General features: G+C 39.4%; 1 protein-coding gene across 22 annotated transcripts in view; it reads right to left on the reverse strand.

Moving 5' to 3' along the window:
• CADPS2 (calcium dependent secretion activator 2) overlaps positions 1-22,255 on the reverse strand; it is a 544,167-nt gene that overhangs the window by 39,717 nt on the left and 482,195 nt on the right. For 20 of the 22 annotated variants that reach the window (XM_082472263.1, XM_082472261.1, XM_082472259.1 and 17 more), the window contains one exon: positions 16,424-16,498. In XM_082472263.1, the coding sequence (XP_082328389.1) occupies positions 16,424-16,498 (75 nt within the window). The remainder of the gene's footprint in view (positions 1-16,423; positions 16,499-22,255) is intronic. The other 2 variants (XM_082472270.1, XM_082472264.1) reach the window with 1 other exon arrangement.

The following is a 22,255-nucleotide window of genomic DNA, read 5'->3' on the forward strand; positions in this document are numbered from 1 at the left end:
TGAAATGAAATATGATACATCAGCTAACGAGTATTCACCAAGCAGTTCCAATTGGGACATGTAAGGATCATCCCTGCTTTCAGAAGCTTACAACGTAGTTGGGGAGCTCAAACAGGTACACACACTGCAGAGTACAATGAAAAGAGCACCAGATTGAGAATATAAATCCTGATTCTGTCACTGACTGACTGCTATGTGGTCTCCAGCCAACCAAGTGCACCGGTTCCCCCATCAGTCAATGGTGTGTTTGTGTTGGTGGGACGGGTATGGAATTAAAATTGTCTTAAGAGTTTTACATTTCTAAAATTTTATATTTCTATGAAATGAGAGTTAAGACATATATACTGTAATGTAATTAAAAATGTGGAGAATTTTACTTCATTGAGCAGAAACATTAAGATCTGGCATGAAGATAAATAAGAGATATTAATAAGGATCTACTGCCCTACATCTTTCCTCTTTCCTACATCTTTCCTCTTTAGAAGCAAAATAATATGCACTACTGACAAATTATACCTTCCCAAAGGGAAAATACTGACAAGGTTTTTTAAATACAAAAAGGGAAATTAATGAAGGCTGGTTTTTGTTCACATAGCAGCTTCTTCAACAAAGTGATAATAGTTCTAGGGACACGGCTTATTGGTCTCTGGTGAGCAGAGAACTCGCTGAGAGTGCACGGGAGATAATCTTTTCTCTATGGCTGGTCAATTACTGCAAAATAGTTTATGCAAAAGAAACAAAAACTTCCCTACAGGTTTCTCCATCACATCATTTGCGACATGATGTAAGAACGCAGAAACAAATTCATGTGAACTGCTGACTAAAATTTTATTTTTAAAGAATGAGAACTATGTACGGTTGGTTAGTTATCCTAGGGGATACAAACAGCAAAAAACATACAATTACAAATTGCTCACAACTGAAAGTCAATTTAGCACTTTCCTCCTGCCCATTAAGATTTCTTACCAATCACAGCTGGCTAACTCAACTTGTTGTGGCTGGCAAAGACCCAGAAGACCTATACTCCAGGGCTATGACCAGGGGAAGGCAATTCCAAACTTAACGGCCCTCTGCGGAAAATGCCTCATCTCTTGTAACTCAAATCTTGAAAGCCAGTGTGTGATGGGTCATCTCATTTGCCACGAGGAGAGCGACGATTGCTATGGTTACCAGACAACGTGAACCACTGAAGGCTCTAGCACAGCACCTGGTTCTCGGCGCCTTCAAGTGAGTACTTGTTTACACAGGTGAGTGATGCTGAGGGACTGGGCAAAGTAGAAGCAGACCCTGTGGATGGATTTAGAAGATCTTAGCCCGAGTTGAAGCTCTGCCACTCTCTGGCTGTGAGACAACAGTCTGGACATTCAGCTTCTCTAGCTTCAGTGTACTCATCAGTAAAACGGGGAAAATGTCACTGCCTTGCCCACGATAAGGATGGTGTGAAAATCAGCAGAGATGATTTAGGTGAAGGGACTGTGAAAATGGCAACACACTAAGAGATGTAAAGAATGAATAGTATTGGTATGATGAGCTAAATCACTAGCCATTAGATGTCTAAAAACCTACACATGTTAAGTCACAAGTTAACGGGGGTAGCCTTGGGATTGTTTAGTGATAAGGAGAAATAATGCATTTGGTTACCAGCGAATGGGTCTAATTCAATGAAGTGATATCTATGGAGGCAGGATAGAGTTGATGCTGTAAGTCAGAAGACCCATGTCGGAATCCCATCTGTTTCAAGGTCATGCGGCTGACAGTAGAGGAGGGAGGCTTTGGACACAGGTGGTCTGGCTCCAAAGCCCGTGTTCTTTGCCATCACACTACAGACTTGTAAGCATTAAATGATATGACATAACTAATGTGCCTGGCATATAATAAGTGCTCAATAAATGCTATTTTCTTCTTCTTATTGAGCACCTAATATGGGAAATACAAAAAAAAAAAAATATGAGTCTTAGACCCTTCCCTCCAGGAATGCACAAACTAGTAGGAGAGACAGACGTGTACACAGTTGGTCATGACACAAGGCAGGAAGTGATGAGGGACAAACAGTGTAACTGAAACTGACTTCCGTTGGAGGATACTGGGTAAGCCTCATTTGCATGGTGGCACAGGAGCTGAGCAGCAGGAGAGCAGAAACAGAGTGGCTAAAACAACACGTGGGGAAGCCCGTTAGCCGATGACCTTAGGGCAGAAGTTTCCCCACTGTGGCATCTGACAGCCTGTCTGGCTCGTCTTCTCTTTAGAGTGTGAAGCAGCACCAGGTTATATCCCACTACGTCCAGTGTGTGCACCGCTGGTCTGCTGCATGCATGTCACAGCATTCTTGGCCTCCATTTTAACAACAGTGCAGAGCCTCTCCCTGGGACCCTCCCTACCCCAAATGGTCCCTGGGGAGGCCCAATACAGCAGGGACTCTAAGTGCTTACATGGCAGTGAGCAGCGACTGCATCTCTGGGACCAACCACGTGAGCTATACAGTTCCCGCAGGAAGGTTTTCTTTGTAAGATTTCTGTCAAGGCACACGTGGTGGAAGAGCTACCTTAAAACCCAAAATCTATTAACAAGATTGACTAATAATGATGTAGTTTCCATCTGGCTTTTAATTGTATAAAACAGCAAGATTCCAAAGAAATCCATTGAAATGCTGGGTTTAGTTGCTGTGTCTTTAACTGCTTCCTGTGAACTTTCTCTGTACAGCTCAGGGAGTATATAAATACTTACAGGCTTGCCTTGCAGCTCTCTGTTCTCCTGAGGGTGTCAGGTTGGAATGAAACCCTGTAATCTCTTTGTTTCCCTGCTTTTTATTGCGGATGTCATTTATTGGGTTTGTTTGAATAATATTTAGCGCCCAAAGTCTGTCTGGGTCATTACCAACTTTGCCTCATTATGTACACTCTCAGGGAAATTAAAGATGGAGGTACGTTGAAATGACTGGTAGAATGAAACATGAAGTATGCCACAAGGCATGTTGGTTTAAATTTTCTGCTGGATTTTAACAGGGTATAGGATTCATTTTCCTACGTGTATGGAAAGTAGAACGACAAATTCTGAGAAGTGATAGGAACGATTCAGCTGTAGATTGGTGGGTTCAAAACACGCAGTTCTTACTTTTTTCAACTGTGAAATTTCAGGAAGTAAACAAGGAATATTTGCATCATTTACACTGCAAGTTATTAAATCTTCCACAGAAAAAAGATGCATCCATAAACAAGACTAATCATGAAAAACTAGGTGTATTTTGGAGGGGGGGAGGATAAATAGGGCTGGAGATATCTATCAGATGTTTTATTTTTTTAAAAAATAAATTTATTTATTTATTTATTTTTGGGTGTGTTGGGTCTTCGTTTCTGTGCGAGGGCTTTCTCTAGTTGTGGCAAGCGGGGGCCACTCTTCATCGCAGTGCGCGGGCCTCTCACTGTCGCGGCCTCTCTTGTTGCGGAGCACAGGCTCCAGACGCGCAGGCTCAGTAGTTGTGGCTCACAGGCCCAGTTGCTCCGCGGCACGTGGGATCTTCCCAGACCAGGACTCGAACCCGTGTCCCCTGCATTGGCAGGCAGATTCTTAACCACTGCGCCACCAGGGAAGCCCCAGATGTTTCATTTTTGTTTGGTACAATCAGGACTGACTAGTACTGTTAAAAATCCACCTGGAACCAGAATGTCATGGATTGGAAGAAAGCAGGTTTCCTTCCCTGAACTGGAATGTTAATGTCATGATACAATGGAATATAATCCTCGTTTCTCCCACTGTGAATCCACGTCCTCTTTGAACCTTTGTTCCAAATGACACCGAAAAGGTCCTTCCAGATTATCCAGATCGGTATTGAGGATGGACAGGATCTGACAGCACGTATTTATACAACATGCCTTGTTCTGCACAGTATCTCAGCTTCCAAAACAGCACACCCAGCCCGGATGTTGGTGAGGTCTCCACATTTCTCTCATTGTTCCTTTCTTCCTTGTCTCCCAAACTGACTGAACTATGTTAGTTTGTATTTGTTTTCTTCTAATGACTCCTAACAGTGCATGTTATTCCTTTCAAGCACATTCTTGGGTTTGAACACTTGTCTTCTGAATACATTGTCTTGATCCAAACAAGTAAATTTAACCAAGTTAACTTAATCAGACTGAATTGGTGGTGGTGGAGGAGATATTTTCATTGCATCATCTAGACAGTCAGGTCAGATTTGTCCTCTGTCCCTCTTAAGAGAAATTCAGGGGAAAATATTCTAGGTTATTAAAAAGAATAGGTGTTGTGTGTATGTATATGTATTTACACCTACATACCTATATATCTATATATGTACTTAGTGGAAAAGTATATACCCTTTCCTAAATCCCTCTGTGCAATAATTGAGAATTCAGGAAGTTGAATATACTGCTATGGTCTTTTAATTCATACCCAGAATTTACTGAGCCCCTGTTACTGGAGTGCACCGTGAGAGTGATCACTTTCTCACTCTTTGCTCTGTTGACAATTTCCTCCAACCAGTTCTTTCCCACAGCCTTCCCAGTGTTTCTTTAGCATCCTTATGTTACACACAATGAATTCCACTCTCATCTACCTGACTCACAGCTGTCCCACACGATTGCCTGCCCAAGCTGGTCCCACAGTGTGTATGTCTGCATGTAACAAATATCGAAGGAAATATCCACAGAGCCTGGACATATAAAGGGGACATGAGAAGACTGGGCAGTGAAGCTCCCATTCTTTTCCTCTCTGATCTTGCTGAGTTCTGTGTGCTGCTGTGCAAAGATGACAGGCTTAGGGCTACAGGGTCAAGTCCTGGCCCCTCCGCCAGCCACTGTAAAACCGTGGGCCTTTGTTTCCTCATCTGTGAACAAGGAGAGTGGACTCTGGGTGGATCAGGCCTGCCTTGGGAGATGGGGCTACACAGGTAGGCTCTGGCCTGCTTCCCCTCCTCAATCAGAACAGCTTTGCTTCCACCAGTGTTGTATCTGGGGTGCTACCTAAGATATATTTGAAGACATTAAATATATCTCATAAACAACATAAAAGTATATAGAAATATGTCTTATAAACATTACAGAAATGTTTGAAAAGTCTCTGCTAGACAATCTCAGGGTTCTCTTCCAACTCTAGCATCGTGTGTGCTATGGGACTTCAGAGCCTGGGGAGAAAAGATGCGGGTCCCTGGAAGCCTCCATACACAAATATATATAAGGATCTTTCCTTTATTTATTTATTTTTTGATGTGGACCATTTTTAAAGTCCTTATTGAATTTGTTACAATATTGCTTCTGTTTCATATTTTGGTTTTTTGGCCACAAGGCATGTGGGATCTTAGTTCCCCGACCAGGGATCGAACCCAAACCCCCTTCACTGGAAGGCGAAGTCTTAACCACTGGACCTCCAGGGAAGTCCTCAGAATTTTTGCTTTAGACTGAGAAAAGGCTGTAGGTTTTCTTCTCATCCAGTATGCCCGCTTTTTTTAATGCAGAAACTGAGTCATGCAAGGAGACCCAGCTGGTAACATGAAGAAACAGGAATGGAGTCCAGTTCTCCTGAACCTCCCCCAGCTTATCTGACTGAATTAATTCTAATATAAGGCAGCAATAAATATAGCATTTCTTGTATCCTTTCCTTGGCAAGAGTTAATGTTCCTGCCTTCATTTTTTTTTCTTGGTAAAAATTATCTGAGTCCTTTTCTGGCTAGAAGCTTCTTTTTTGTTTTTGTTTTTGCTTTCTTTAAAATGGTTTTTATTTCTTCCATTTCATTTCTCCATGTCTTCCACAGGAGTTCCACTTATAACATACATGCCTGAGAACAACAGCCACTGATAGAATCATGTTCAATGGCCGAAATCTTATAATCCCATTGGTATTTTGATCCCATATCCTTCCTGTGAACTCCAGCCCCAAATACCTAAATATCTGAATGTCCCCTTGTTATCTCCTCCTTCAGGTATCTCAGAGGCAGCTCAATTCCCCCATGTCCAATACTGACGTGGGTCGTTCCCTCCAAATCTGTCCCTCTTCCAGGGCACCCTGCATCACTGAATGGCACAACATCCATCTCCTGCTGCAGGCTATAAACCTAGAAGTAATTGTCAACGTCTTCCCTTCTCTCCCCATTACTAACCCCTTGTCTTAGTCTGCTCAGGCTGCTACAACAGAATGCCATAGACTGGGTGGCTTATACACCACAGTAACTTCTCATACTCTGGAGGCTGAGAAGGCCATAGTCAAGGTGCTGGCAGATTTAATGTCTGGTGAGGACCCGACTGCTGGTTCATAGATGATATCTTCTGGCTGTATTTTCACATGGCAGACGGGACTAGGGAGCTCTGTAGGGTGTATTTATAACAAAGTGAATCAGCTATATGCATACATATATCCTCATACCCCTTCCCTCTTGTGTCTCCCTCCCACCCTCCCTATCCCACCTCTCTAGGTGATCACAAAGCACCGAGCTGATCTCCCTGTGCTATGGGGCTGCTTCCCAATAGCTATCCATTTTACATTTGGTAGTGTATACATGTCCATGCCACTCTCTCACTTTGTCCCATATTACCCTTCCTTTTCCCCGTGTACTCAAGTCCTTTCTGTACGTCTGCATCTTTATTCCGGTCCTGTCCCTAGGTTCTTCAGAACTTTTTTTTTTTTTTAGATTCCATATATATGTGTTAGCATACGGTATTTGCTTTTCTCTTTCTGACTTACTTCACTCTGTATGACAGAATCTAGGTCCATCCACCTCACTACAAATAATTTAATTTCTTTTTATGGCTGAGTAATTTTCCATTGTATATATGTGCCACATCTTCTTTATCCATTCATCTGTTGATGGACACATAGGTTGCTTCCATGTCCTAGCTATTGTAAATAGTGCTGCATTGAACATTGTGGTACATGACTCTTTTTGAATTATGATTTTCTCAGGGTATATGCCCAATAGTGGGATTGCTGAGTCGTCTGGTAGTTCTATTTTTAGTTTTTTAAGGAACCTCCATACTGTTCTCCATAGTGGCTGTATCAATTTACATTCCCACCAACAGTGCAAGAGGGTTCCCTTTTCTCCACACCCTCTCCAGCATTTATTGTTTGTAGATTTTTTGATGATGGCCATTCTGACTGGTGTGAGGTGATACCTCAGTGTAGTTTTGATTTGCATTTCTCTAATGATTAGTGATGCTGAGTGTCCTTTCATGTGTTTGTTGGCAATCTGCATATCTTCTTTGGAGAAATGTCTATTTAGGTCTTCTCCCCATTTTTGGATTGGGTTTTTTTTTTTTTTTTGATGTTGAGCTGCATGAGCTGTTGGTATGTTTTGGAGATTAATCCTTTGTCAGTTGCTTCGTTTGAAAATATTTTCTCCCACTCTGAGGGTTGACTTTTCATCTTCTTTAGGGTTTCCTTTGCTGTGCAAAAGCTTTTAAGTTTCATTAGATTCCATTTGTTTATTTTTGTTTTTATTTTCATTTCTGTAGGAGGTGGGTCAAAAAGGATCTTGCTGTGATTTATGTCATAGAGTGTTCTTCCTATGTTTTCCTCTAAGAGTTTTATACTTTCTGGCCTTACATTTAGGTCTTTAATCCATTGCGAGTTTATTTTTGTATATGGTGTTAGGGAGTGTTCTAATTTCATTCTTTTACATGTAGCTGTCCAGTTTTCCCAGCACCATTTACTGAAGAGGCTGTCTTCTCTCCTTTGTATATTCTTGCCTCCTTTATCAAAGATAAGGTGACCATATGTACATGGGTTTATCTCTGGGCTTTCTAGCCTGTTCCATTGATCTATATTTCTGGTTTTGTGCCAGTACCATACTGTCTTGATTACTGTAGCTTTGTAGTATAGTCTGGAGCCAGGGAGCCTGATTCCTCCAGCTCCGATTTTCTTTCTCAAGATTGCTTTGGCTATTCGGGGTCTTTTGAGTTTCCATACAAATTGTGAAATTTTTTGTTCCAGTTCTATGAAAAATGCCATTGGTAGTTTGATAGGGATTGCATTGACTCTGTAGATTGCTTTGGGTAGTATAGTCATTTTCACAATGTCGATTCTTCCAATCCAAGAACATGGTGTATCTCTCCATCTGTCTGTATCATCTTTAATTTCTTTCATCAGTGTCTTATAGTTTTCTGCATACAGGTCTTTTGTCTCCTTAGGTAAGTTTATTCCTAGGTATTTTGCTCTTTGAGTTGCAATGGTAAATGGGAGTGTTTCCATAATTTCTCTTTCAGATTTTTCATCATTAGTGTATAGGAATGCAAGAGATTTCTGTGCATTAATTTTGTATCCTGCTACTTTACCAAATTCATTGATTAGCTCTAGTAGTTTTCTGGTAGCATCTTTAGGATTCTCTATGTATAGTATCATGTCATCTGCAAACAGTGACAGTTTTACTTCTTCTTTTCCGATTTGGATTCCTTTTATTTCTTTTTCTTCTCTGATTGCTGTGGCTAAAACTTCCAACATTATGTTGAATAATAGCGGTAAGAGTGGGCAACCTTGTCTTGCTCCTGATCTTAGTGGAGATGGTTTCAGTTTTTAACCATTGAGAATGATGTTGGCTGTGGGTTTGTCATATATGGGCTTTATTATGTTGAGGTAAGTTCCCTCTATGCCTACTTTCTTAATGGTTTTTATCATAAATTGGTGTTGAATTTTGTTGAAAGCTTTTTCTACATCTGTTGAGATGATCACATGGTTTTTATCCTTCAGTTTGTTAATATGGTGTATCACATTGATTGATTTGCGTATATTGAAGAATCCTTGCATTCCTGGGATAAACCTCACTTGATCATGGTGTATGGTCCTTTTAATGTGCTTTTGGATTCTGTTTGCTAGTATTTTGTAGAGGATTTTTGCATCTAAGTTCATCAGTGATATTGGCCTGTAGTTTTCTTTTCTTGTGACATCTTTGCCTGGTTTTGGTATCAGGGTGATGGTGGCCTCGAAGAATGAGTTTGGGAGTGTTCCTCCCTCTGTTATATTTTGGAAGAGTTTGAGAAGGATAGGTGTAAGCTCTTCTCTAAATGTTTGATAGAGTTCGCCTGAGAAGCCATCTGGTCCTGGGCTTTGGTTTGTTGGAAGATTTTTAATCGCAGTTTCAATTTCGGTACTTGTGAGCAGTCTGCTTATATTTTCTATTTCTTCCTGGTTCAGTCTCGGAAGGCTGTGTTTTTCTAAGAATTGTCCATTTCTTCCAGGTTGTCCATTTTATTGGCATATAGTTGCTTGTTATAATCTCTCATGATCCTTTGTATTTCTGCAGTGTCAGTTGTTACTTCTCCTTTTTCATTTCTAATTCTGGTGATTTGTATCTTCTCCCTTTTTTTCTTGATGAGTCTGGCTAATGCTTTATCAATTTTGTTTATCTTCTCAAAGAACCAGCTTTTAGTTTTATTGATCTTTGCTATGGTTTCCTTCATTTCTTTTTCATTTATTTCTGATCTGATCTTTATGATTTCTTTCCTTCTGCTAACTTTGGTTTTTTTTGTTCTTCTTTCTCTAATTGCTTTAGGTGTAAGGTTAGGTTGTTTATTTGACATTTTTCTTGTTTCTTGAGGTAGGATTGTTTTGCTATAAACTTCCCTCTTAGAACTGCTTTTGCTGCATCCCATAGGTTCTGCGTTGTCGTGTTTTCATTGTCATTTGTTTCTAGGTATTTCTTGATTTCCTCTTTGATTTCTTCAGTGATCTCTTGGTTATTTTGTAGCATATTGTTTAGCCTCCATGTATTTGTATTTTTCCAGGTTTTTTTTCTGTAATTGATATCTAGTCTCATAGCATTGTGGTCAGAAAAGATACTTGATACGATTTCAATTTTCTTAAATTTACCAAGGCTTGATTTGTGACCCAAGATATGATCTATCCTGGAGAATGTTCCATGAGCACTTGAGATGAAAGTGTATTCTGTTGTTTTTGGATGGAATGCCCTATAAATATCAATTAAGTCCATCTGGTTTAATGTGTCATTTAAAGCTTGTGTTTCCTTATTTATTTTCATTTTGGATGATCTGTCCATTGGTGAAAGTGGGGTGTTAAAGTCCCCTACTATGATTGTGTTACTGTCAATTTCCCCTTTTACAGCTGTTATCATTTGCCTTATGTATTGAGGTGCTCCTATGTTGGGTGCATAAATATTTACAATTGCTATATCTTCTTCTTGGATTGATCCCTTGATCATTATATAGTGTCCGTCTTTGTCTCTTGTAATAGTCTTTATTTTAAAGTGTATTTTGTCTGATATGAGAATTGTTACTCCAGCTTTCTTTTGATTTCCATTTGCATGGAATATCTTTTTCCATCCCCTCACTTTCAGTCTGTATGTGTCCCTAGGTCTGAAGTGGGTCTCCTGTAGACAGCATATATATGGGTCTTGTTTTTGTATCCATTCAGCCAGTCTATGTCTTTTGGTTGGAGCATTTAATCCATTTGTATTTAAGGTAGTTATTGATATGTATGTTCCTATTACCATTTTCTTAATTGTTTTGGGTTTGTTTTTGTAGGTCTTTTCCTTTTCTTGTGTTTCCTGCCTAGAGAAGTTCCTTTAGCTTTTGTTGTAAAGCTGGTTTGGTGGTGCTGAATTCTCTCAGCTTTGGCTTGTCTGTAGAGGTTTTAATTTCTCCATCAAATCTGAATGAGATCCTTGCTGGGTAGAGTGATCTTGGTTATAGGTTTTTCCTTTTCATCAGTTTAAATATGTCCTACCACTCCCTTCTGGCTTGCAGAGTTTCTGCTGAATGATTAGCTGTTAACCTTATGGGATTCCCTTGTACGTTATTTGTTCTTCCCTTGCTGCTTTTAATATTTTCTTTGTATTTAATTTTTGATAGTTTGATTAATAGTGTCTTGGCGTGTTTCTCCTTGGATTTATCCTGTATGGGACTCTCTGTGCTTCCTGGACTTGATTGACTATTTCCTTTCCCATATCAGGGAAGTCTTCAACTATAATCTCTTCAAATATTTTCTCAGTCCCTTTCTTTTTCTCTTCTTCTACTGGGACCCCTATAATTCGAATGTTGGTGCATTTAATGTTGTCCCAGAGGTCTTTGAGACTGTCCTCAATTCTTTTCATTCTTTTTTCTTTATTCTGCTCTGCGGTAGTTATTTCCACTATTTTATCTCCCAGGTCACTTATCCGTTCTTCTGTCTCAATTATTCTGCTATTGATTCCTTGTAGAGAATTTTTAATTTCATTTTTTGTGTTGTTCATCATTGTTTGTTTGCTCTTTAGTTCTTCTAGGTCCTTGTTAAATATTTCTTGTATTTTCTCCATTCTATTTCCAAGATTTTGGATCATCTTTACTATCACTACTCTGAATTCTTTTTCAGGTAGACTGCCTATTTTCTCTCCATTTGTTTGGTCTGGTGGGTTTTTACCTTGCTCCTTCATCTACTGCATATTTCTCTGTCTTCTCATTTTGCTTAACTTACTGTGTTTGGGGTCTCCTTTTTGCAGGCTGCAGATTCATAATTCCCATTGTTTTTGGTGTCTGTCCCCAGTGGGTAAGGTTGGTTCAGTGGGTTGTGTAGGCTTCGTGGTGGAGGGGACTGATGCCTGTGTTCTGGTGGATGAAGTTGGATCTTGTCTTTCTGGTGGGCAGGACCACGTCTGGTAGTGTGTTTTGGGGTATCTGTGAACTTATTATGATTTTAGGCAGTCTCTCTGCTAATGGGTGGGATTGTGTTCCTGTCTTGCTAGTTGTTTGGCATGGGGTGTCCAGCACTGGAGCTTGTTGGTCGTTGAGTGGAGCTGAGTCTTAGCGTTGAGACAGAGATCTCTGGGAGCGCTCTTGCTGATTGATATTATGTGGGGCCGGGAGGTCTCTGGTGGTCCAATGTCCTGAACTCGGCTCTCCCACCTCAGAGGCTCAGGCCTGACACCTGGCTGGAACACCAAGACCCTGTCAGCCACATAGCTCCTGTTGCTTGAGGAGCCACATTTCTTCTGGAAAGGACATAAATCTGGCAATCTCACTTCAGGCCTAGCCCATCCACCTTTTTTCCCTTTGTGCTTAGTCTGTTTCACTTGCTTATAATGGGCCCTATGCAGAGGCCTTGCCCCTGGCCTTCAGACCAGAGCTCCAGGTGAAACGGCTGAGCCGACACCTCAGCTCGGGATGTGCACTGAAGCTCCTCACAGGACACTCAACTCCTGTGGGGTGTTTTTTATACGGCCACTAATCCCATTTATGATGGCTCTAACCTCATGACCTTATCACCTCCCAAAGGTCCCACCACCAAATACCATCACATTAGGGATTAGGTTTCAACATATGAATTTTGGGGGGACACAAACATTCAGTCTATGGCACCTTGCCCATTGTATTATCTTAAATGTCTTTGGACTAGTCCAACAGAGACCAATGTTACAGCCTCCTTACTACTCCCTCTCAATCTGTTTGCTGTGGGCAATCAAATGAATTGTCTTACAATGCAAATATGATTAACTCTATACCCCTACTCTCTGCCTCTCCAACCCTTCAGTGACTTCTCATTGGTCTAATGATGAAGACATTAAACTCCTCAGGCCTGTAGTTGGGCTTTTAACCATGATTCCATACTACCTCTCAGGTACAGAGTTCAAAATCATCAGCATATAGTTAAATCAGAAGTGTGAAAGTCACAGATATATATGGAATGAGTTCAGAAAAGACTAAAGATGGAAACCCAAGAATCCCACCATTTAGCTGCTAGGTGGAGAGAGAACATAAAGATGGAAAGCCAAGATCTTTTCTAGGCATGGGAAATGTGTGTGCAGGTGGGACACATCCTGTTGAGTGTTATATGTGATTAAGAGCCCTGGATCATTCTCAAAATATTTGTGAAGACATGTGGATAAAAGGAGGATGCAGAAGTAGAACTGAAGAGAAGAGATGAAAAGAATGTAGCAAACATATTTCTCAATATGCACAGAAGAATTAAAATATGGGCAGAAACATTTGGGATACAATACAAGGAATTCACTATTTTATGCATCTACTTTATATTGAATTAATTAATATGCTATAAAAATGTCTAGGACACAGCTCTTTGAATTTGCCAGAATAAAGACAGTTAATGTAGAAGTTACATATTTTAATTTTTAGTCTTTTGCTTTTTACTGATTTTCTGGAGATCTGGAATCAGCAAGTGCATTGGATTAGGAATCTGAAGCTCAAAGGTTTGAATCCCAAGTCTTGCACTTATTAGGTGTGTGACTCTGATCAGTTTACTATACTACTTTGAAGATTACATTCCTCTCGGTGAAATAGGGTAAGTCCACCCATTCCATAGGTGCTATGTAGTTTGAATTAAATAACGTATGTACAGTGGCTGCTTCACAGTAGGTACTCCATAAATACCTCCTTTAAAAAAATCATTTCTTCTTTGGTGAAGACAAATGGGAACATACTATCTAAGGGGTTGTCTTGTTTTTAAATATACTGAAGTTTTAAGGTAGTTTGCATGTCCATCTAAGTGGAGGGTCATCAGAGCAGTGGTTCTCCAAGTCTGGCGCAGGAACTCCTACATCAAAATCCCCATGGTGACTGGTTAAACATGCACGTTCCTGCCCTTCTTCCAAAACTTCTGGAAAGCAGGGCTAAGGCATCTGTATTTTAAAAAGCTCTCAGGCAATTTTTTGGCGTGCTAACATTTAAGGATTGTATTACAGAATCCTATTCATCTTTGCTTAATGAAATAAAATGCACCATTTATTGTCATCTTCAATGGAAGCTTAAGAGGGTTGTCAAAACTATCAAATTGGGGCTTCCCTGGTGGCGCAGTGGTTGAGGGTCTGCCTGCCAATGCAGGGGACACGGGTTCGAGCCCTGGTATGGGAGGATCCCGCATGCTGCGGAGCAACTGGGCCCGTGAGCCACAATTGCTGAGCCTGCGCGTCTGGAGCCTGTGCTCCACAACAAGAGAGGCCGCGATAGTGAGAGGCCCACGCACCGCGATGAAGAGCGGCCCCCGCTTGCCGCAGCTGGAGAAAGCCCTCACACAGAAACGAAGACCCAACACAGCCATAAATAAAAAAAAAAAAAAAAAAAAAAACCAAACTATCAAATTAATTTATTTTATACTTTTCAACTAAAGATTATTAAAAAGTGCCATTTGACTGCAGGAGAAAGGATCCAGAGAGAAAAACTATAATCTAGACCTGATTTCTAAATATAATAGCTAGTTACATTAGGCTATATAAGTTAAAATTAATTACAATTAAGTAAAATCAAAATTTCAATTCCTCAGTTGCACTAGCCACATCTCAAGTGTTCCACAACCACATGTGTCTACTAGTTACCATACTGGATGGTGAAGGATAGACATTTCTATCATCACAGAGAGTTCTATTTCATAGTGCTGATCTCTAGGACACCACTTCCCAGCTTGACTCAAATATACTATTTTTTCAATTAACCAGATGCATTTGATATAGAAAAATTTAAGTTTTTTACTTTGCCAGAAACAAATGCAGAAATGATGTATAGACCTTCCTGCCTTTTCTGCAACCCTTCCTCCCCTTCGCCCCAAACCAAAACTAGTTGTAGCCTTTTTGCCTTGTTGCCTATTTAACCCTTTATCAACTGCATGCTTGCAATTTAGTGGCTCTCTTTATGCACCCTTCTCACAAAAGACAACTTCCACAGGAGAGCTGTGCTGATGGGGAGGCTCTACCCGGATAAAATTTCCCTGGATGGCTCGCCGACAATAAAGGTGCAGGGTTAACTATGTCTGTTCTGCGGGCTGTAAGCTGCTGGGCTGGGCTCCTGGAGGGCGGGAATCTCATGGTTCTTCCTGTAGGAGCTTCATTCTCCAGTGATCCACCTCTTTCTCTACCTCCCAGATGGTTTTCCTGTTAACCCTTCCCCTTTCCCCCTGCTGGTGAATTTGTGTTGTAAGTGTAGGTGTTCAGTGCTGGGGTAGAAGCTGGGGGGCAAGAACAAACTGGGGAGGTGGTGCAGTTCTAAAATCCCCTCTCTTTGTGACATTTTTTCTACCTCAAGACCTGCTACCAGAGAATTAGGAAGCACAAAACAATTTGAACCCCACCACCCCCGAATCAACTATAATCCCACCACCCAGATAAAAGCTCTGTTGGTACTGTGGTGTTTATCTGTCTTTTCTCTATGTGATGACAATTCAGATCATAGTTTACATTTCTAAATATTCAGCTTTTTTCCCACTTACCACTATATTATGAAATTTTCCTTTAACGTTATAGTCTTTGAAAGCAAACTTTCTTAATATAGATGTCCCATAATTTACTTTACCATTGCCCTCATGTTAAAGTTGATTCCAATATTTTTCATTAGAAATAATGTGACATCTATCAATGCATATAAATTTTGTGCATCTCTCTGAGTAGTAAGAAAAAAAAAACGCAGAAAGAATTTTAGGTGAATGGATATTAATGTACTTGATATAGTTCCAAACTATCTTCTAGAAAGGTTGTAGCCATTTATACTCCCATAAATAGAAAATGTGAGTGTCCCACTTCACCTTTTCTAAAACTGGGTGATAGCTTAAAAACATCTATGCTAATTTGCTATAAAAATATTATATAAATTTTAGTTTTATTGGTATTCCTTAAACTATTGAGGCTTAACAGTTTTCATGCTTATTGGGCATCTGTTTTTTTTCTTTTCTAAACAACATATCCTTTGTCTGTTTATTGAATTGAGGGTGGCTTTTCCTTTGCTTTTTGTACATTCTTCCAATTGTTTTATGAAGCCTGGTCTAGGGCTCTTTGATCCAGCATCCGCTCTTATGAAAGTGCCTCTTTGGGAGAAATCCATCCTCTCTCCTTACCCTCTTTCAGCACCCCGTGCTCTCCGGTTGTTCATCTCTTTTCCTATCAGACCCTGATCTCAAATGTCATCTATGGCAGTCTGTTCCACCTTAGCGGGATTTTAAATCACCTAATCATTCAATGGAACACTCACTTATACTTCATCTCTACTTATACAACTAAAGGCCATAGCTTTTGTCAAAGATATCTGAAGCCTCAAATAGGAAATCGTGGGAGACCTCTGGGAGTGGAGAACCTCAGACACCACTCTGCCAGCCTTCTCTGTCCGCCTGTGAGACCAGTCCTAGAGTCCCAGTGCTGTCACCACAAAAAAATAGGCTAAATTCAAGAACTGATGATGACTCAACTCATCCCTGGAGGCAAACAATAAGAGAACATGAATGAGAAAGAATAAGGTATTACTGGAAGATAGAGTTATTTTTAGAAGGACAACAATTGCAAGAAAAGCCAAAATAAATTATAAATGAAAAACCAAAAGTTACTGACCAAGTGTTCATAATTTGCTCATAACTTTTCTTAAAATTTGAACTTTTCTTGCATCTGTCTTTAAAGCTACTATTTCTCAATTAGGTATTTAGAAACCTAAGACAGATATTTCTAAAAATTCTCAGTTGAAAATTATTTAATTTGATTTAAAAAGGTAAATAAAAAATATCTTACCTTTGAAACTAGAAGTGAAATGATTTCTTTTACAGTGTTGTCAATCAAATCATCTATTTTCGAATGGTACTGCTGCTAGATATTAAAAGACAATGATGCATTAGTTGATGTGGACACAAAACTTTTGTTGTAAGTCATAAATGTTTTAAAGCTACTAGTTATGACATATCAGATCTATACAAAATGACCATTTTGCACATTAGAAGAACAAAACCTTGAAAACGATCCACCCAATCAACAGTTTTTACATTGTGGGGTTTGAAAATTTTCCCATGTGCTCTGTTGAGTTAAGCAGCTAATGGGGTTATTATATAGATGAATTGAGTTCTTATTCTTATTCAGGCGGAGGAATGTGAAGGATACTTTTTGTCTTCTCCTCTATAATTAAGGTGGCCGTGTATTTTTCTAAAGGGTTGGTTTAGCTGGAGAAGCAAAAAGACTGGAAAAAGATTTAATTAATACAGCATTTCATGTCTGACAACTCTCATTCATAAGTTATTTTAAATGTGCTCTAGAAATAAAATGAGCTCCCAGTTGTTCACACTGAAAGGACCTTTTTGTCAGCACAGGGAGCCGCAGTTTATACAATTCTTACAATATGCTCAAGCAAGGGCAAAATTAAAATTTCATCAACAAAGGTGATAGATGGTAACAAATTAATAGGCCATAAAAGGTATAATGAAACGGCACTCACTCCCCATAGTTTTATTACTGCTTCCTCTGAAAAAGACGTCTTTAAGTAAATGCAAAAAAGATGTATTTAAAATAAACCTGAAAGACTCTTTTTTTGCTTTCTTTAGAGAATACTAGAGAGTTCCCTTCTTAAGCTAGCAGGAGCTTCAAGCTTTGACAGCGTGTGAAGGCACACTTCACAGAGAATGTGACTTGTAAAGACTAACCCTATCTTGATGGTTCAAGGCTTCTTGGAACAGCTAACATAATGCATAGAGTAAAAGTACTCAGGTCAGTATAAACATTAGACCAACTTAACAGCTGCTGGGTGAATGGTTTCCAAAGATGTAAGTTTTTGAAAGCTATTTTTTCTTCTGAAAACATGTCTCAAAGTTTCCACACAGAACAAAACATCAACTTAGGTCTGCGTTGGAATATGCAGGAATGAGGTCTCCCCACAGGCTCTGACAGTACAAGCCATCATTTACCTGCACAAATAATGAAGAAAGGAAGCATAATTTTGGAGCATGTGAATTATTTTCTTTTCCTGCTTGTGTGTGTGTATGCATGTGTGTGTATGCATGTGTGTGTATGCATGTGTGTGTTGACAAGTGGTCTAAAATTAAGCACACATATATGAACAAGGAAATTTCTAGACATGCATTCCACTCAGTGAAACAAAATACTAAGCGTCCATCTCACGTAAAGCCTTACTGAGCCTCAAATTTGTGCTCCCCAAAGGACAAACAGAACGGAAGCCTAGATGGGGAACTTCTACTGCTGTAGTACTGACACTTTTGCTTTCAGAACAGCTTGAAGAGAAGGAAAAGGGAAGAAAACAAAGAAAAGCAAGGTAGAAGAGGAAGAGCCTGAAAAACCTGGCTGGTAGTTGAGATGTCCAGGAAGCCCCTCCCCAGATACAGGTACAAAATCATCACTCCCCCTGGCCCCCACCAGCTGAAACTGTTCCAATGACTCGGCAGTGGAGGAGCTTATGCAAATGAGCTCAGCAGCTCTCCCTCCGTGCACACTCTCTTTTCAAATCCTTCTCTCTCCAAATTCGTGTCTGTGTAGCAGGAGGAGCTAAAATAGCAGACTGAGGCTCCTCTTTGGGGTAGAATAAGAAAGGGATACAGGAGATGGGCTTCAAGCTTCTCTCATCCCTCTTACATGGAAAGGGCTACAGAACATTCAGGCGTTGAGGCGCCTGAACCTCCAAACAGTTCCATCTTCTTAAATATGCCTTCTCCTCCATGTTTATCTCCCTTTGCCATAAACTTTATTTTTAACTCAAAAATAATGAAATGCCATCAGAAGGCTATTGGATATAAAATAGTAGAGCTTATGCATGTTAAACTTTTGGATTGGACCGATTTTGGCAATTCTTAAAGTCAAGAGTTGAGCCACTAAAGAGGCCATTTATATCCTTTTTATCGAAAGGCAGGGAAAGCCACAGACTCTAGGAGCCATCAAATTCTCCTATAATACACACCTTTTGACTGCTGTTTTCTTTCATATCTAATGTAGCCAAAAGCAGAGATGGAGGGAAGGAGAGAGAGAGAGAGAGAAAGTCAAAAAGGAAGAAAGAAAATATACTGTACATCTTAAATGTGTTACCCAGGGGGCAAACCCAAATAGTATAAGGGTTGCTAGATCTTTTTAATATGAGATTTTGCTACTGTAAATTTATCTGATTAGCTCTGACTTACACTAATTTTAAATCTGAAAGCTGTTGGGAACTTCCAGAGTCTGCTCTAGCTGCACAGTTGGTAGAGGTGGTCTAGGAGCACTGTGGGTGGAAATGGGGAGGTGGCCTGAGAATTCATAGTTTACATACATATTCTGCAAAGAGAATAGTCCAGAAATGCCACATATAGATAATAGATAATTAGCTAGAAAAAGTTATTCATTAGGAGATCCAGATAGCTTCCAAAGACAAATACAAACACATACAAAGACATCAAAACAGGTAAGAACAGGATTTATCTGGAGACATTTACATTTCCTAAGCTAAAATTGATAGGTTTTTCATTTAGATTAGCAGACCAAATTTTTGTTGAAAACTTGCAAACTTTTTCTCGGCAACCATAAAAGCCTATAAATAAAATTCCTAACAGGATATTTCAAGTTGGATCAATGATTCTACAGACCAGGGTTTTGGTAATTTCCAGACCATTCTTAGACTAATTCTCCCCACATCTGCCCTCAAAAGTAAACCGTTGGTGCCTTGCTTCTCCAGTAGATGACTCCGAACTTAGATTAAGATGACCGTTGAGGAATTTTTACTTTATGGAGCCCAGGGAATTCAGATCAGGTACAGGTCTGAAATCCTTGCCCCCCTATATGTGGGTAAATATTCTCATTTCACCTGACTGTTCTCATGAGGAAACACGCAAGAAACGAAGACTAATCAAATGCCAGTGCAATCCAGCATTCTTAAAAGATTTTGGTCCTTCTGTTGTATTGGATTGTTCTGGCAACGGAAGTATTTTACTGCAATTGAGAACAAATCCCACATAAGTAGGGGCCCCTGAGTAGCTCCATTAATGTGCTTTCATCTTCAATGGATGGACCATGAGGTACAGTGGTTCTGAGAGCATATGACTGCCTAAGGCCCACGCAGTCATCTGCTTTTCTGCAGGAATGGATAACGAGGATTTCTAAACACTGGTGGTTTTCTGATCCCCACATCTGTCCCTGAGGGCCTGGCCTGAGACTGCTGACTCATTACACACAGCTGTCACAAGAACAGATCATTCACTCACTAATCACTCCATTAAATGCTGTTCTGGGCTGTGGCCCAGAGTGCTTGCATCATTGTGTGCCACGTAAGAAAACAGGATCATAATTTAGGAGCCCAGAAGAGGCTTCACTGTGGGTAAGGAGTTGGGAAGGTTTTATCCCAGCAATGACGATATAACAAATTTACTAGAGACACTGTGGAGAGGTAATTCCCTTAAATTTAGAAAAAAAAAAATATCTGCTAGGTTTACCAGTGTGGTATATATTTTTATAAGGTTCCAAATTGTGTAATAATCTAGTTTTTTCAAAAACTTTATTTGTTGCTTGCTATACAGTGGGGTCCATTGGCTCACCTCTGTATGTAATGTATTCACCACTTTGCAATAATTCCAAAACTTGTCTCAAACATGTACAGGGAGGAAAAGCCTGTGCAATTATGTGCATATATTTCCTGAAGATTAAAAGCAAAGTATAAAATACTTCTTTTGCATTGAAATTCTTGTTTACCACTTTTCAGGGTTGCTAATGAGTTTCACACCTGCACATTTTGAACTATATTAATTGTGTGAAAGTTGTGGGAAACCAATCGTCTCTGGTGAGAAGGTACAGGTGCAGACATAATGCACAATAGCAGATTACTCTTCAAAACCATCCACCTATTAATGTAAAGAATCATTTGACAATGCAACAATGTTTTGTCATTTGTGCCTGTTTTTCTTTCAGAGTCCTAGAGTGAGTTGTTTCTTACAGAGGAGGATTTTTTTTTTTTTTTTTTTTTAATGCGGGTAATATTTTTAAAGCAGTGACAAAAAAAATCAGTCTGCTCATTCAACAAATATTTATTACGTGCCTATCAGTATCAGGTACTGCAGTGTATGTAAAAGTAAGAACAAAAGGATAAATTCAGTATTAATGGAAGAGGCAAGATGATTCTATCAACGTGATGAGAAATGGATGTGTGTATAAAGAGACCTAAGGCAATATTCCCAAGCAGACAATCAAAGGCTTACATCTGGCTATAGAAAACCAAGAGAAGGTGGTTATGAGCCATTGATAGCCAAGCCAGCTGCCTACTCATTCAGGTAATTAGAGATAATAAATCACATCATAAGAGATCAGAGAATAATTACTGAACACTCTATAACACATATCAGCTACTTAATGTGTCTGTATGGTTGTATGCTGTGGTATTAGAAACACATCTTTTCCCCCTAAATTGCTCAAAGAATGAAAGATGTGTACACACACATAAGTTATGGCCAAATAGCTAATGTTTATCTCTGGGTTAAAAAGTATGAAATTCACAAATAGTGGGCCTTCTCATCCTCTTAGCAGTTACTTAAGCCTTTCTGCTTGGATGAGAATTGTTAGCCCAGTGAAGAGTTGGTTCTCAATTTGATTCCCAGGTGTCAACTGTAAGACGTGTAAGATTTAACATAATTGTAGAGCACAAAAGCATTTGACCTATTAAAAAATATTTATTTATTTATTTAGTCAATCCTGTAGGTATAAAAGGTTTTCTTTTTTTTGAAAATTTTAGATTTTATTGTCTCATTAGATGTAATTTTTTGATAAGAACATGATTAAGATATAGTTCTATTTTTTTTTTTTTTTAAAGATGACTGGTTTGATCAAGAAACAAAGTGGTTCAGCAACTTGTGTTCACTGAATACCTGAACACTACAGAACAATGAACTTTGGGTGCATTAAAAATCAGTGAGAAATCCATAATCCGTGAATCCTTCTGGAGAAGGATTTTTTTTAAATTTTTATTGGAGTATAGCTGCTTTACAATACTGTGTCAGTTTATACTGTATAGCAAAGTGAATCAGCTATATGTATACATACATCCCCGCTTTTTTGGATTTCCTTCTCATTTAAGTCATTAGTTATCTATTTTCCTTCTCATTTAGGTCATTAGTTACCTATTTTATACATAGTATCAATAGTGTATATATATCAATCCCAATCTCCCAATTCATCCCACCACCACTACCCCCCGCTTCCCCCTTGGTATCCATACATTTGTTCCCTACGTCTGTGTCTCTATTTCTGCTTTGTAAATAAGATCGTCTATAACCATTTTTTCAGATTCCACATATATGTGTTAATATATGATATTTGTTTTTCTCTTTCTGACTTACTTCACTCTGTATGACTGTCTCTAGGTCCATCCATGTCTCTACAAATGACCCAATTTTGTTCCTTTTTATGGCTGAGTAATATTCCATTGTATATATGTGCCACATCTTCTTTATCCATTCATCTGTTGATGGACATTTAGGTTGCTTCCATGTCCTGGCTACTGTAAACAGTGCTGCAATGAACACTGGGGTACATGACTCTTTTTGAATTATGGTTTTCTCAGGGTATATGCCCAGTAGTGGGATTGCTGGGTCATATGGTAGTTCTATTTTT

Source organism: Balaenoptera physalus (assembly GCF_965194825.1).
Source record: "Balaenoptera physalus genome assembly, chromosome: 8".
Taxonomy (NCBI): Eukaryota; Metazoa; Chordata; class Mammalia; order Artiodactyla; family Balaenopteridae; genus Balaenoptera; species Balaenoptera physalus.